Source organism: Mirounga angustirostris, unplaced genomic scaffold, assembly GCF_029215605.1.
Source record: "Mirounga angustirostris isolate CCGP_5_RB_7025 unplaced genomic scaffold, mMirAng1.0.hap1 SCAF_5, whole genome shotgun sequence".
NCBI classification, from domain to species: domain Eukaryota; kingdom Metazoa; phylum Chordata; class Mammalia; order Carnivora; family Phocidae; genus Mirounga; species Mirounga angustirostris.
In genome coordinates, this window is record NW_026991713.1 from 17,549,482 (window position 1) to 17,566,737 (window position 17,256).

The 17,256-nt window shown below is 46.5% G+C and overlaps 1 protein-coding gene across 6 annotated transcripts in view; it reads right to left on the reverse strand.

Annotated features, from left to right (window-relative positions):
• Positions 1–934: 934 nt before the first annotated feature.
• TXNRD1 (thioredoxin reductase 1) overlaps positions 935–17,256 on the reverse strand; it is a 120,269-nt gene continuing 103,947 nt past the window's right edge. For 5 of the 6 annotated variants that reach the window (XM_064590698.1, XM_045872702.3, XM_045872704.3 and 2 more), the window contains 2 exons: positions 14,896–15,030; positions 3,877–5,793 (listed from right to left, as the gene is read on the reverse strand). In XM_064590698.1, coding sequence (XP_064446768.1) covers positions 5,731–5,793; positions 14,896–15,030 — 198 coding nt within the window. In that variant the 3' untranslated portion in view covers positions 3,877–5,730. Of the gene's footprint in view, positions 1,347–3,876; positions 5,794–14,895; positions 15,031–17,256 lie in introns of those variants that run through there. The other variant, XM_064590697.1, reaches the window with a different exon arrangement.

A 17,256-nucleotide genomic window follows, 5' to 3' on the forward strand; every position in this document is an offset into this window, starting at 1 on the left:
TCTGACCCTTCCCCTCTCATGCTGTCTCTCATTCTCTCTCTCAGATAAATAAAATCTTTAAAAAAAAAAAAATCTTATGAAATATTAAAAGTTGAGTGATCTGATTTAAAGTGGGTTCAAGGGAAGAGACCTGGCCTGTCGTTCTATGACCTCCCTCTCCAACTCCCATCATCTAATGCTGTGTCACAAATTACCCCAAAACTTAAGTTTATGTTTTGCCCATTCCTGGATCTCCTATCAGGGATGGAATCGTGGTAAGTGATGGTCAGGAAAGGCCTTCCGCTGTTCGGGCACACCTCGGAGATACTGCGGGTCCGGTTCCAAGCCACTGAGATACGGTGACTATCACAATACAGCGAATCAATAAATTTTTGGTTTCTTGGTGCATTTAAGTTATGTTCACACTATACTGTAAGTATGCAATAGCATTATGTCAGAAAGAAAACAAAGTACACACCTCAATTAAAAAACATTTTATTGATAAAACAGCTATCATCTGAGCTTTCAGCGAGTCATAATCTTTTTGCTGGTGGAGGGTCTTGCCTCCATGTTGGCGGCTGATTGATCAGGATGGTGGTTGCTGAAGGTTGGGGTGGCTGTGGGGATTTCTTAAGATACTGAAGTTTGCTGCGTCAGTTGACTCTTGCCTTCACAAATGATTTCTTTGTAGCATGAGATGTTGTCAGGTAGCATTTTTTAAATTTTTATTTATTTTTTAAAGATTTTATTTATTTGAAAGAGAGAGAGAACGAGTAGTGGGGAAGGGCAGAGGGAGAGAAAGAGAGAGAGAAGCAGACTCCCTGCTGAGCAGGGAGCCTGATGTGGGGCTTGATCCCAGGACCCTGGGATCATGACCTGAGCCGAAGGCTGATACTTAACCGACTGAGCCACCCAGGCGCCCCAGCATTTTTTTTTTTTTTTTTTTTAGAGAGAGAGCACACACATGGGGGTGGGAAGGAGCAGAGGGAGAAGGAGAGAGAAAATCCCAAGCAGCCTTCATGCCCAGCACAGAGCCCACTGGGGGGCTCAATCTCATGACCCTGAGACCATGACCTGAAACCAAGAGTTCAGTGGTTTCCTTCAGAAACACCCTCCCACCACACCCAGAAACAATGTTTAGCCAAATATCTGGGCATCCCATGATCCAGTCAAGTTGACACATAAAGTGTCAACTGAACCACCCAGGAACCCCTATCTGGTAGCTCTTTACCCCCAGGAGAACTTCCAAAATTAGGAGTCAATTCTCTCAAACTCTGCCACTGTGTTATTACCTAAGTTTATGTGATATTCCAAATGCTTTGTTGTCATTTCAACAGTCTTCACAGCATCTTCACAGGGAGTAGATTCTGTTTCAAGAAACAACTTTTTTGTTAAGCCTCTGAGAGTCCCATGTTGGGAATCTGCGCTCAGCAGGGAGTCTGCTTGTCCCTCTCCCTCTGCCCCTCCCCCAGCTCCTGCTCTCTCTAATAAATAAATCTTTAAAAAAAAGAAACCTTTAGTTCCTAGGTGCCCCTTCCTGACCCCACCTCCATTCTTATCCCTTCCTAGGCAACCATCAGCTTACACTACATATTCTTCATTTTGAATTTTCATTCTCTTGCTTTCCCTTATGGTTCTATGCCAATTTTATCTCTAAACATACATACATATAGCTTCATTTTGCCTGTTTGTGTATGCAATGGAGTCACACTGTACATATTCCTTCATGACTTTTTCACTCATTTTGTTGCTGTAGTCTTATTACATGGAGACACCACAACTCCCGTGTCCATTGTTGTCTGACGGCTCTTGGGGCTGTTCCCAGGTTTTGGCTTTTGCTGTTCCTAACAGCACCATGAATATTCTCGTACGTGCCTTCTGGTGCATAGATGTACATTTGTGCTGGGTATGTATCTGAGTGTGGAGCAGCTTGGTAACAGGACATGCACGTTTAACTTGGTACTGGGTAATGTCAAACTGTTTCCCAAAGTGACTGTACCAATTAATTTACACTCCTGTCAGCAATAAATATATGTTCCATTTGTGCCACATCCTTGCCAACATTTGGCTGCTGTCAGACTCGAAATCTGCTACGTGGCTGAAATGCAGTGGTATCTCAAAGCAGTTTAATGTGTCTTTTTCCTCACTGCTGAGGTGGACTGTTTTTATGTTCCTGCCCTTTCTACTCTCATTAACATTTGAATCAAAGGTTCCCCAGGTAAAAGGAAGAGATTAACAGGCTCCCTAAAGTGGCCATCTCTGACAGGCCCTGATTCAGGGCTAAGGCTTCACCAGCCAAGCCAATTACAGGAATGTTTCAGGTGCCTCTGCAGCGCACTTGCTCTCGTGCACTCACAGGGCCCTGTCCTAGAAGCTGGGGGGCAGAGGTGGAGAACCCTGATCACCGAGAGGTAGAGACAGACCACAAGTCACATATACCATCTCCATGCGCAGTACACCGAAGTGCTCTAAGAAAACACTGAGTACCACGGAGTGCATGACACGATCCTTGGTGGAGGCAATCCAGAGCAGGGAGGTCAGGAGGAGAGTGCATTTGGGGCACAGAGCAGGTGCGCGCAGACGAGCGAATGAAAGCAGAGGTCTGCAGGTGACAGGCCTGCTGTCTGGCAGGAGACTATGGGCCTATTTGGAGGCCTCTGGAAAAATGCGGAGGGCTTGGGGCGAGGGAAGTTTGACCAGTAACATCCTGGCCACAGCCTGGCAAGAAACTGGCCGTGTAAAAACCAGTCGGGAAAAGTGCTAAAACAACGCAGACAAGGTACTGATCAGTCGTGCCCACAACACTGCACTGCGGCATGTGAAAAGCCGGGAGTCCCCCCGATGGGCCAGCAGCTCTGAAAGCTCCCATTCGTCAGAGGGGGACAGGAGGCCGAATGGAAAGGTGGCGAAGAGCGGGGCCCGGGGAAGTCACGGACCTAGGCCTCGCTTCAAATACTTGCTCCATCACTGTCTAGCTGTGCCATCCCGAGCAAGGATTCCCACCTCAGCCTGTTTCTCCATCTACAGCCGGGTGGGAACAGGAGCACTTCCCGAGAGAGCGGCCTGAGGACGAAGACAAAGGCGGCCAGCGCCGGGCACAGGCTGCGGCGAACACGCAGCTGGCGAACACTGCTAGCATTCTGCAATCACTCGGGGTGGAACAGGAAGATTTTGGAAAGGTTTTTGGTTAAGGATTAACACAAAATAGGAGTTTCTGCTCAACAACCGATGCCTAAGAAAATGAGGTGCACGTGGGTGACTAAAAGGCGCAGGGCAGGCAGCATTCATTAAGCACTGACTGAAGAAGGGCTGCGCCGTGCCTGACTCAGCCAGAGGCTGGCAGCGGCGAGAACCAGTCAATCCACCCCCAGAGGGGAAGGGGGGAGCACACACCCACACACCGCTCTGTGGGCAGAGGCGCACAGCAATGGGCACCTGGAATGCCGGGAGGGAGCCTGGGGGGGGGGGGGTTACTGCCCTAAAGATCAAGACCGAGTGGTCAAATCAGGATTAGCTGAAAAATGGAATCCGAAAAGCCAACAACACAAAAACATAAAGCTCAGCGACCTCCATCAAGCTTTTTTTTTTTTTTAAGATTATTTATTTATTTATTTGACAGAGAGAGACACAGCGAGAGAGGGAACACAAGCAGGGGGAGTGGGAGAGGGAAAAGCAGGCTTCCTGCGGAGCAGGGAGCCCGATGCGGGGCTCGATCCCAGGACCCTGGGATCATGACCTGAGCCGAAGGCAGACGCTTAACGACTGAGCCACCCAGGCGCCCCTCCATGAAGCTTCTTTAGCAGCAAGTGCTCATCATCGTCAACACAAAACCCGAACTCTATTCAGCACTCGTGCGAAGAATTCCGAGACCACCACTCAGTAAGAAGGCACACAGGGTGGATGTGAATACCTTTTAATGTTTCACATTGTTTTTTTTTCCAGAAGATATATAACAAAATACATAGAATTTAATATGAAATCTCAGTACAGTGGGCAATTACAGAATCTAAATAGGACAAGTCGATAAAGTATAATCCTTCTTGTGGGGGCCGAACATCCCATTCCACTAAGAAGAGAGAATCACAACATGATTAGGCACAAACATATCACACTGCCTATTGTTCTAACTTCTGAGACTGGCAGGCTTGGAGGAAAAAACTATTAAAAAAATAAATAAAACTGAACACAGTCAACTGCCTCAGTTTCCCCCCGTTCTCCTTTCCCGTTGTCTTCACAGAACCGCGTGGGTGAGGGCGTGAGGCAGAGCCGTGTGGGGCAGGTTTAGGCGCACGGCTGACTAAGTGCCAGGCAGACGCAGAAGCTCCCTGAGGTGACCAAGAAATGTACTGTAGATCAGCCACTCGGCATTGCTGCTGAGAATCCGGGCTGAGGGGAGGGGTGACCTGCTGGCGGGAGGCCTGATGGACACAGCACAAGTTTCAAATCCAACTTCAAGAGAGACAAGGTGGCCCACACGTAACCCTGGAGTAGTCAGCACATTCACACAGAAATCTAGAACTACAGAGCTAATCCCTCTCTGTCACACTACAAGTCGGAATGCTAATGGAGCATAAACACTTCAGCCACAATTCCGCCAGGACCAGTCATTCATTCAACAGAAAAAGTCAAAACCATTTGGTTTTTAAATGAAAATCCTTCACATCCACCTGTGGTCAAAAATAATAACTTACGACATTAATAGCTTCCTTAAAAAAGCAATTACCACAAAAGAGTTAAATCATAAGTGTGGGAAGACCTATTTTCCTATAAATGTAGCTCGTAGAAAGGGACAGATACAAAGCACACATGAAAAGTAAGGCCGTGATAGTCTGTGTTTTTAGCTTAAAGCTAAAGTTACCCCCAAAAAAGGTATTACACAAGTTAAATGTTTCTTACTGCAAAAGAGCTCACTTAGACCAACACAATAAACTATATAAAGGACAACATTTATTGTTTTTCCCCATTTAAGGTGCCCCTCTGCCTCCCTGATGAGTCCTGGTGCGAATCCTCCTCTAGTGCAAATTCCACGCACCGGAGGATTACTTCCAACAGGCTGGCCAAGGAGACACCTCCTTTCCTAAACACAATTACGACTGATAATAGTCAGTGATGTAGCACATGGAGCAAATGTGGCCAGATTCAACCGTAACTGTACTTGTTCTGGACACAGAACTCATCAGGGAGACCCTGCTCAACGGTCACAGAGAACAGGATACGGGAATCCTGGGACAGTTCTCTTGCGCGCGACAAGCCCATGCAGCCTCCAAGGGACCATGCACCAGGCGCCTTACTTGCATACTCTAGCCAAGACTTAACTTTTGGACAAAACCCGACTACTAACATGTCTCATCTCTAGTCTCATTTACCTCGGAGGAAAAAAAAATCAACATTAGAAAGCTTAACAGTGAGAATCAGCAAACCCAGAAAGGGAAAGTCATGCTCAAACTGCTCGACAGCTGTTCCATCACTGCCCACCACACGGGCTTGAGGCCAGTGACTTCATGGACGCACCGCACCGATGCACTGCCGAATGTCAGTTCCAGTCCGTCACGGTGATCCCAGTGGGACGCTGCCTGCCTTCCATTCACCACCTCCTACCCAGGAAATCCAAAGGGGCCTTGGGTGCTGTGAGCACAGGACATGCATGTGCCAAAGCCCAAGACCCTTCCTAAAACTTCCCCTTGGATTTGGGCAAGGAAACAGGGCAGTGGTTTGGAGTGCTGGCGGCAGCATCCACACTGGGGCTTAACCTCAGCAGCCGGCCTGGAGGATGCTTCCCCCAGAGCGCTTGGTCACCGACAGAGTCGTGAATACCTGCGGGGAGGAGAGAGCAGGAGATTTTCAGACACCCGAGCAGATGAATTAACAGCGAGCAGTGCAGATAACACCACACCTACCTATCAAGAGTGACTCAGGGGCGCCTGGGTGGCTCAGTTGGTTAAGCGACTGCCTTTGGCTTAGGTCATGATCCTGGAGTCCCAGGGTCGAGTCCCGCATCGGGCTCCCTGCTCGGCAGGGAGCCTGCTTCTCCCTCTGACCCTCCCCCCTCTCATGCTGTCTCTCATTCTCTCTCTCTCAAATAAATAAATAAATAAATAATCTTTAAAAAAAAAAAAAAAAAAGAAGAGTGACTTAGAGGACTACTTAAAACGAATACAACAGAAAAGTAATATGACCAAGGATATCACAACTTCTCCAGATAAAAGGGGAAAAACATTTTAAAACCAAGGTAAAAGAGAAAAAAATTGAGCTTATATCAACTTTATTACCATGAGGGTGATTAAAGCATTAAATGTATCACCCAGGTTGCTCGTCAATTCTCTAAAAGAAATGCATGGTGAAATATTCTGGATACGCAGAAAGGTATAAAGTACACGGTTACAAACACCCATGTGCCTACTCAGCTTGGGGATTACAAACGTGGTTAGAGCCCCCCTCAATCAGTGCTTACCAGTCCTCTACATTTCCTGCATTTCTTCTGTGCGCTTTTAAAAACTTTACCTCTGAACAGCAAAGTGATATATGTACCCCTTACACCTGCTTCCTTGGCCCCATCCTGCATTTCTGTACCTCATTCACCCATATGGGTACAACTCTGCACTGAACAGTATTCAATTAACTACAGTCTACTATATATACACTGTATACTACAGAACCCAATTATTCCAACAGTGAATATATATTACAAATTACATATCCAGGCTCCTATATTACTAATACGCTATTTGCAATATGCTCTGGGACATTCCAGCAGTCTCCTTGCACCCACAGCTAGAGGTACAATTGCTGGGTTGGAGGGTTATGTGTCACTTCTTTGTGACTAGATTCCCAAGGTCCCAGACCAACAGATACTCTCATCCGCAGTGACTGATGAGTCCACCTCCTGTCACATCCCTTCAAACATCTGGTGCTTGTGGACTTAGAGCCTTAACATCTTCAGGTGGCTCTTTTACTGTCTACTACTCAAGAGCATCTATTCACAAGAACAATGATTCTTTAGTGAACAAAGTCTACTCACAGATTAAAATACACAGAAATTATACTGATCTTAATACGGCAGATTTAGGGTAAGCCCAAGAATCTCATTTTTAGCATGAGTCCCAAGTGATTCATTCTAACACAGGCTTGTCTTATAGTAGAATTTCTTGTGGACACCAGCGCAGGCAATGCACTGCGAATTATGGGCAAAATCCAAAGTCTAGAAGTCTACTGCATGGTAAACTAGCCAGCAGTTGCTTATCTTCGTAGTTTTACCAAATAGGAAGCCTACTGTCAAGATTTTTAAAAACGTGTATTCCTACACATTTAGAAACAGATTTTCATCCCTGATCTAATGGAGTAATCGGTACCAAACCAGCTCCTTGGACAAAACTCATGAAACTACTTTAGACACCACACAACAGGCAATCGCCTAAAAAAGAGAAACAAGGTGGCAGCCTTCAACAGTCCTGGCTTTCTACCCAGAAGCATCTAAAAGATCCTGGCGCAGCCCAGAGAGAACACAGACATCTCGGGGACTTGGGAGAAATAGAGTGGAGACTGGGGAGGCTGAGGTGGCTGGGATTTGTGGGGCCAAATTCCCAAGAGGAGGCAGCCACCCAGAGAAAGAGCTGTCCCCTCATCTCTGCCTGAATACCAAGCTGTGCAATCGGGCCGGGGGTGGGGGGGGCAGGACCCCAGGAGGCCAGAGAAGAAGTACCACCAAAGCTGAACCAGCACCAGAACTCACTCGGGGCCGGGAAATGTTCCCGTTTGCACCAACTGCAGTCAAGGGACTTCCCTGAGCCCCTGGAGCCATCAGGAGAGACCCCAGAAAGCCACAACTAAAAACAAGGCTAGGCATTACTAGCCCCAGAGTAAAAGCTACTCTAGACCACCCTAACAAAGCTTAAAAACAAGCTTCCAAAGGATCAAATGATCCACCAGGACATTGTCTACCACAAGAAAACTCCGTCCAATTTAAAGGAAGACAACAAAACCCAGATACTTCGCACAGATTCAAAGTGCTAAATAATGGGGGGGGGGGGGGGGGAACCTGTCAACTTAGACTTCTACAGTCAACAAAAACTTCCTTCCATGAAGGAAGCAAAAAGAAGACGTTTCAGACAAACAAAAGCTAAGCGACACTGTCACTAGCACAGTCACATTATCAAAAATGTTACCGAAGTTCTTCCAGCTCCAGGAAATGCAACCAGAGGGTAACAGCTTTTCCTCCATCACCTGCCACCCGGGGCTAGCCCACTCTTCTAAGCCCCTCCTCCTGCCAGGCTGGGCTCTGGATCCCGCCCCTCACGTTCTTATTTCATGTATCACCTGAACCCACCCCTTTTTATTCTTGACCTTGCCTTTTCCATTGTTCTTCCTTCTTGGCTTTTAAACAGGCTCACCCTGCATTAATCCCCCCAAAATTCTCCCTCGACCTTATGATCACCTCTACCACCACCGTCTCTTATCCTCTTCACAGACTAAATCTTAGGCTGTTGGTACTCATGGTCTATTCTGATTCCTCATTTCACTGAAATCTGGCTTCGGTCCCTGCCACACCTGTGGGTCATAGGGAACCTTCTGGCTGCCGAACCCAGAGGGCACCTTGCAGTCTTCCCTTCACACAACCCTCTGTAGCACTTCTTGTCATCTGCCTCACCTCCCTTTTAACAACCCTTTCCTCTTCTTGTCCCACGAGGAGGACCGTGGCTACTCCCGCTGTGGCACGGAGCTGTGCTGAGCACCCATCTCCCCCAGCTCGTGGCCGCTGAGCCCCTGGGCGGGCAGGCTGTGCGGCCCAGGGCCTGCTGTCCACTCCAGCATGCTGCACCAGTGCTATCACTCAGGCCGGGAGGCGCTGCCCCAGGCCTCCACCCCAGCTTGCCCCTCAGACACCCTCGCACTAGCCGTCTCACTCGGTCTGCCTCTCCCTCTTAAGCACCATCTCTCCAGCCACTGTGTCCCTCCTGAACTCTCCACCAGCAAGACCTAACCAACACCTCCTCCTGGATGACACTTCAAACTCACCCTGTCCAAGACTGCGCTTGCCCCCTCCCTCTCCCTGAATCCAGCTCTGCTCAGTGAGGGCCACTGCCAGGCCACGCATCTGCAATGAATGCTTCTGCCGTCTCCAGGCCTGCTGAGAAGCAATCAATTACGAGGTCTTACATAGCTTCTTTTCTGTCATATCTGATCTCTCCTTATGTTAACACTGATACTTAATTCATGTCTTATAACTCTGACCGAACTACTGGGAGGTTTTTGCTAGTTTCCAAAACACAGTGCCCCATGAGGACCTTTTGTGTGGACCACACATTATACACTTTCACCCTATTAGATGTGAGGGGCCCAGGGCTTGCTTTGGCCAGGGACATGTATGGAAGCAGGATGCGTCACTTCTGAAACCCGTGAGCACGGGTTTAGCGTGCTCTCCTACATCTCCTTCCCCTCTGCGACTTAGCCAGAGACGCCCTGGGAAGGGGCTGCTTCTACCAGTCGGGCCCTGGACTGAAGGGAGCATGGAAACAGAGTTGCAGCTGACCCATGATGACCACAGGGCACCAGCAATGAAGAGACCTGTTTTTAGAAGCAAAACACCACCACCACCACCTGTCCATCTATACTGCCCAGTCATGAAAACGTAAATGGGCTTTGTGTTCAATTCATTACATTTAGAAGCATATTTGGTTATTGAGTACAATTAAGATTTCAATCCAAACCTTTCTGGTCACACCAAGTAGGCCGGAGGGAAACACCAGTAAGTTTCGGTAGAGTTCATCTGTCCTCTCCTACACCCAGGCTGACCCTTCTCCAGCCACTACGTGTCTTTCTGAGACTGGAGACCATGGCTTATTTGAGAGAGTCCCCGGGGGGAAGCAAGACTCATCGAGTACCCTTATCTGTGTCGGCACACCTGGACACACTTTTTGGTCAGCTACCCCCTTGATTCCTGAGAGATAACTGGTTTCCTGGCTTTTAATAAAGAGGAAAGACCAAAGAAATCAAGGCTACTTTGACTTATGCAGGTCAAAGCAACAGGAATCAGCATCAAAACTACTTTTGAATAAAAGGAGAAAAACTTTTTGTGTAAAAGAGGAACATTACTGAGAAAAGCCCTGGGTCCATTTCAGTCTTTAAAGTAGTGACAAAAGGCCTTTTTATTTCTTATATACCAGTATATATATATATATATATATATCAGCAACACCTTAAAAAATTCAGACCCAAGTAATAATGGACAGTATTTTTATGAAGCCAGAAAAAAATATGAATGATTCACATTTTAAAAAAATAGGTTAGCAAAGTGGCGCCTGGGTGGCTCAGTCATTAAGCGTCTGCCTTCAGCTCAGGTCATGATCCCAGGGTCCTGGGATCAAGCCCCGCATCGGGCTCCCTGCTCCTCGGGAAGCCTGCTTCTCCTCCCACTCCCCCTGCTTGTGTTCCCTCTCTTGCTGTGTCTCTCTCTGTCAAATAAACAAAATCTTAAAAAAAAAAAAATAGGTTAGCAAAGATATGTAAAAATCCTTGAAAGTTAGTCCTTTTTTACTAAAATAGAAAAAAAATTTACACTGAATTTTGTAACATTTTCATTAGCACTCCTAAATTCATGCTGATGACACTGTAAGCTATGACAACTCTTTTGAAAAGCAGTAAAATTCCTTTGTTTAAAAAAATGTGCAACTGTGGACAAGGACAGAAAGACTATACATGATAATGAAAATAGCTGTGTTAGGATGATATCATGGGCAATTTAAAATAACATCAAACACACTGGCTTCAATTTTTATAAAGGAAAAAAACATAAAGAGCCGGCGAATACATTACAGCAAATTTCAGGCTTCTGAATTTACAAGCTTAAGTTTTATTTCTCAGGAATTAATTTAGAAATAGAACTGGTAGGAGATGTGGATAGAAAAGGAACCCTGGGACGCCTGGGTGGCTCAGTCAGTTAAATGTCTGACTCTAGATTTCGGCTCAGGTCATGATCTCAAGGTGATGAGATGGAGCCCCAAGTCAGGCTCCACGGCAGCGTGGAGTCTGCTTAAAATTCTCTCTCCTGGGGCGCCTGGGTGGCTCAGTTGCTTAAGCGACTGCCTTCAGCTCAGGTCACGATCCCAGGGTCCTGGGATTGAGTCCTACATCAGGCTCCCTGCTCAATGGGGGGAGTCTGTTTCTCCCTCTGCCCCTCTCCCCACCACTGCCACTTGTGCTCTCTCTCGCTTACTCTCTCTCTAATAAATAAAATCTTAAAAACAACAACAAAAAAACAAACTCACAGAGAAAACAGACTGCTGGTTGCAAGAGGCAGGGGTGGGGGATGGGAGAAATGGATGAACTATTTTGTTTTCTTCTTGTTTCTGTTTTCAAATAATTTTTTTTATGATTTTATTTTTAAGTAACTTCTACACCCAACATGTGGCTTGAACTCATGACCCTGAGATCAAGAGTCACATGCTCTTCTGACTGAGCCAGCCAGGCGCCCGGAAGAGGAGCTTTTTCAAAATATGCACCCCTTCCCACCCCAGCAGCCCCCAGCCCCCTGAAGAAATACTGTAAGGATGACCTTGAGTGAAACCACATCTTCTAACAATGCAAAGCCCCGTAAGAACCCAGCCTAGACACTCTCTGCACAGCACTGCTCACCGACCCTATGACGCCGGCACCATCTCTGTTTTAGTTAATGTGGAAACTAAGGCCGCCGAAAAGCTGGGCGCTGGGGCCAGGCTCACTGAGCTTTTGCTGAGATTACAATCCAGCTCTGTGTCTCCACACACTCGTGCTGCCACCAGGAAATCACTTCCATTTTTTTTTGAGTCCTATGTCCAATACCATGGAAGGAACACGCAAGTGGAGTATCGTCTGCACAGTGGTGTCTCGGGAGCCAGACTGGTCAGGTCTGAATCCTGGTTCTGCCAGTTCCAAGCTGGAGAACCATGGGCGAGTTATTCAACCTCCCTGTCCTCCATTTCCCCATCTGTAAGTGGAGCTCCGACTGCCCCTCCCCGCCAAGGGGGGAATTCTTTTAAGGACCTGGCAGAGAGCAGACTGCCTGACACAAGGAAGGCCTGATGAACGTCAGCGCCGGGGTCAGCATCACGCCCCTGGGACCCGCTCTTGCTGCTTCAGGCCACAGCTGTGAGTCACTCCCACTTCTTCCCTCTCCCACTTGCCGTCAGTTGGCAAGCACAGGAAGCCACCTCCTGTTTCCCTCCCAAATGTATCAAGGTCTCTTGATGTCCACCGCCAGCACCATCTCCCCTCTTACTTCCGGATGTGCCCGCTCGGGTCCAGGTCCAATGCCACAACGCAGCCAGGGATTTCTCTCCACGGTGCATCTGATCACGTTACCCCCTGCGCTGACGACCTCTCAGCCGAACTCCAGTGTCCCCAGGATAAAGCCCAAACACCCTGTCTTGGTTTACAAGGCCATGACCTTCCTACCTACTTCTCTAGCATAATTTTTCCACCTCTCTCTGGGCTCCTTCAAGCTACAGCAGTCCTGAGGGCCTTCCAGTTCCGTGAAGGAACAGGATCTCTCCCAGAGCCTTGTCTTTGGTGATCCCTCTGACTGGCTAACCACCAACACATTCTACTCGTCGTAGACAAGAACTACCTCCTCACCCGTCCTGCCCCGGCATCCCTACTCCAGACACCACTTTGGATGGACCCTGATCTGGGGGCTTGTCACACTGAACTGCGACTGGTCCTTCACTCAGCGGCCTCCTGCTCTCTCTTAATCTCATCTTAAATCCCTGCCCTAGCCCCACAAGTGCCCAGCACAGTGCTACACACACAACTGCCCAACAAATGTGTTCGCAGACTGACAGAGCACCCGATTTTTCTCTCATTAATCAACCACCAGCTTGGGAAGAAAAAAAAATTTTTGTAAGCCCTATCAAATCAGTGCAACTTTCAGCCTCCAAGCTTCAAAGTCATAAGAGAACCAACAGATGGAGATGCATAGCAGCAAATGCTTACCCAGGTCCCCAAATGTGCCAGGTCCACCAGGGAGAACAGGCCTTTGGCTGACCTCCCTGTAGGCAGGGGCCTCGGGAAGACGCCCTAGCTCTTCGGCGCACCTCTCTGCCCAGCTGACAGTCATCCTGCCAGATGCCATCCCACTCGCCACTGCTGGGCCACAATACAACACAACCACGCAGGTGCGGGCAGGCAGTCTTTTCACCAGCCCACCGAGAGCTAAACTCAGATTTAAAAAGTTAGACACTCACATACGCAAGTTGAGAAGTCATCTTTTCATCCATGCCAGAGGAGTGCTGTTGTTTGTAAGGACCTTGGACTGGCTTCTAAAGTTTTAAATACACTCACTGATGTGGGTTGTCTCCCAGAAAGATATGCTCAAGTCCTAACCCCCGGTCCCTGTTAACATGACCTCATTTGGATAAGGTCAGCTGGATTTGAGCCCTAATCCAATGACTGATGTCCTTCCAACAAGGTGAATCCAGACACAGACACACAGGATGCAAGGCTGTGCATGTGAAGACAGAAGCAGAGACTGCAGCGGTCCAGGACTGAGCCAAGGACAGCCAAGGGCGGCCAGCGACCACCAAGAGTTGGAAAGGCCAGGCAAGATTCTTCTCGAGAGCCCTGGGAGGGAGAGTGGCCCTGCTAACACCTTGATTTCAGACTTCCAGCCTCCAGAACTACTTGAGAATAAACTTCTGTTGTGTTAGGCCACCCAGTGTGTGGCACTTGGTTACGTCAGCTTGATCTTTTTAAAGCATCATATTATATTCTAATATTTATCTCACCGAACATGTTTTTGAAAAAATGAAGTTAGTTGGTTCCCTCCCTAGGCAGGTAGTCATTACACTGAACAAAAAAAGATATATTATACATTCTTTAAGAACTTCCATCTGGATTCTTTTTAATTTGGGGGTCATCCTTTTAGAAGTTTAGGTTTATTTCACAAACACAGCAGTTTTCTAGGAATAATGCCCTGGTCACTAAACATGTTAATATTTTATGCATCCATCCCAGCCAGGTGCATATTAACACAGAGGAGGACCCTATCCCTAATCATAGAAAAGGCAAAGCAGAAAGAAAAAAACGTTTTTCCAGGTCTTGAAGTTGACATTTCACACACTCGGCAAAGAGTTCAGCTGTGCAAGGGCAAAAAGAACAGAGACCAACCGGGTAACCGGCCGTAGAATGAAATCCGGCATGAGCACGCACACATGTGTGTAAGCACACGCCCGCCCTGGAAACCACGGACTCTGGCAGCCAGATAACAGCTACGATTTTCAACTCCATAGCTAAGCTGGTCTAATACGAGCTACCTCCTCCCAACCTTCACGACGGTCTCCAAAGTAGACACACTTTTAGTTTACAAGGACTGCTTCGCAGTAAGCATGACAACATTCAACTCTTGCATGATCCCAGACAAGCATGAAGAAACACTGACACCCAGAGACCCAGAGCAGTCAACTTCTACTTCTCATGTCATATTTGCTTGATCTCTTAAAAGCATCACTTTCAAATCTCATCCTTTGATACCAAAACTAAAGAGGGAGACAACATCATTTAGCCTTGAGGTAGCTCTGGGATAATAGGATTGAAGCTCTTTCTGGGTATGAACGGCATTAGTTACTGACTGCCATGAAAATAATTTAGGAGACATGATAAAAGATTTAAGGCACATCTCTATAAATAAATCATTGCCATCATTTTTACCATCAGCATGAAACTACTATCCAGTTCACACCAGGAACGAAGGTATTTGAAAAAGGAAAAATCATTTCTAGAAATAAGGTTCCTTTTGAGGTATTCCATCATGAATTAAGCTGTAAGGAGGTACAGAAGTAGCTCAACTACAGCAGAAAGACACTAACTTCAGAGTCCTGGACTTGCCACTTGCAAGCCACGTGCTGTTGTGCACTTTTAAACAGAGCTGTTAAAGTGTAGGGGACCCACCTCTGCACAGACGGGGTGGATTCCAATGGTACTGTCCAGCTGCTTTTTGGTCAGTCCACACTTAAGGGCAGCTGCAAAGCCTTGTGTCACTTCTCCAGCATTTGGACCCAGTACGTGGAAGCCCACAACACGTTCCTAAGATGTAAAATAAAGTAATAACAGTTATACTGATTCTTTCCCCCTTTATAACCTAGAACACAGACGTAGTCTATTCTAAAAACCCTGTTCAGAAATTATCAAAGACCTATATTAACACTTGCTAAAAGTGACTTAGGCTGCAGATACTCCAACATGGGCCAGTAGAGTGTGGTGGTGACAGCAAGCAAGAAGGGAGAGACAAGAGCTGGCCTTGACCAAGGAAGAAAATCATTAAAAGCAAACATGTCTACAATTCCATAAGCACCAAAATGTTCTGGAACATGTTTTCAAAGGGCAGTTCTGTCCTCATCTCCTCTATCTGGTTGCCTAAAAGCTGTAGATAAACTACCTGTGATAGCCGTAACATTTAAAAGCAGTCATTTTGGGGTGCCTGGCTGGCTCAGTTGGTAGAGCATGCAACTCTTGATCTTGGGGTTTTGAGTTTGAGCCCCATGCTGAGTGTAGAGATTACTTAAAAAAAGTAAAAATCTATGGGTGCCTGGGTGGCACAGTTGGTTAAAGCATCCCACTCTTGCTTTTGGCTTAGGTCATGATCTTGGCATCATGAGATCAAGCCCCACATCGAGCTCTATGCTCAGCGTGGAATCTGCTTGGGTTTCTCTCTCTCCCTATTCACCCCCAACCCACTCTCTTACTCTCTAAAATAAACAAGTCTTAAAAAAATAAAAATTGAAAAAAAAATAGATAAAAGCAATCATTTAAATTTAAAAATCATTTTAACTAAGGCTTTGGGGGTAGACAGCACAGTTAGACTTAAAATTCTTCCAATCTGAAACCCTTTCTGAAATCAACAGGAAAATGTTGGCAACTCTGAATAAACTCTAAATCCCGGACTCCACCTACCAAGGGCAGAGAAATCTGATGAATTCTAATGTTCAGACTTCATGACTGAGCTATACTACCTAGTCCAACCTCCTCACCACAGGTAAGGCACCTCAGGCTGCGGGGTGTACAGCGTTATCTAAGGTTCAGTCGTTGCCTGGAGAACAATCAGGAAGGTCATCCTGTTGCTGAAGTACTGTAATATATTCCACCTTGAACTCTTACACTATTCATCCTGCCCATCAGGGGCTTAGCGTATGGATAGAGCACCAAACACACTGCACTTAAAATATACTAGATATACATTTAATAATATGGATAGATCTCAAAAAAAAAGAGATTTTCTAAAAAGTTGCAGGCTTCTATTTTTAGCTGAAGATACCACTCTTAAACCACAATGCATAATGTTTATGGATATATAACAGGCAGCAAACGTAAAAACATGAACAGGTGAGGACTCACTTCAAAACAGTGTTACCTCTGGGGCAAGGGGTGAGGACTATGGGATTGAGAAGGAATACAAAAGACTACACAGGCATAGGGTAATGCTTAAGAGCATGGGATCTACACTGCCTGTGATTAGTTCCAACTCTGCCATTAACTAGATAAGTGAGCTGAGCACAATTACTTAACCTCCATGTGCTTCAGTTTCCTCATTAACAGACGGGATAACAAGAGTACACACCTCACAGGATTGTACAAGAATTAACTAAGTTAATACATGAAGACCTCTAAGTACTGCAATGATACATAGTAAGTGCTCAGTAAACATAAGCTGTTATAAATTTCCTCTGTGATGGTTTCTTTCTTACTAGAGAAAAGCTTTGGTGAAGCAAACACACCAAATGTTAACACTCATTGAATCTGGACAGTGGGTACTTTCCCTATCTTCCTGTAAATGTTAAATATTTCATGTAAGAGAAGCACAGCAAACAAAAAGAATAAAAACCTAGTAGACAATAAACACTGGAAAAACCAAGCACAGGTAGACACTGTGAAGTGACTGACTCAAAATGAATAAAGCATATGCCCCAAGGATGGTCAAGTTCTAGAAGCATGCTTCTGCAGGAGATTGCTCATGACAGAAGAACAATGACAAGTATTCATCTTTTCTAACACTATCTTTTTCTATTAAAATAATTGAAAACAGTATCACTCTCCTTATGGCCTCAACTATTTTAATTAAGATGGGGCTCATTCGTAGTGAAAACCATTTTTCATATTAAATTTAAAAAGTGTTATTTGAGGGGCGCCTGGGTGGCTCAGTCGTTAAGCGTCTGCCTTCAGCTCAGGTCATGGCCCCAGGGTCCTGGGATCGAGCCCCAAGGAGGGCTCCCTGCTCTGCAGGAAGCCTGCTTCTGCTGCTCCCCCTGCTCGTGC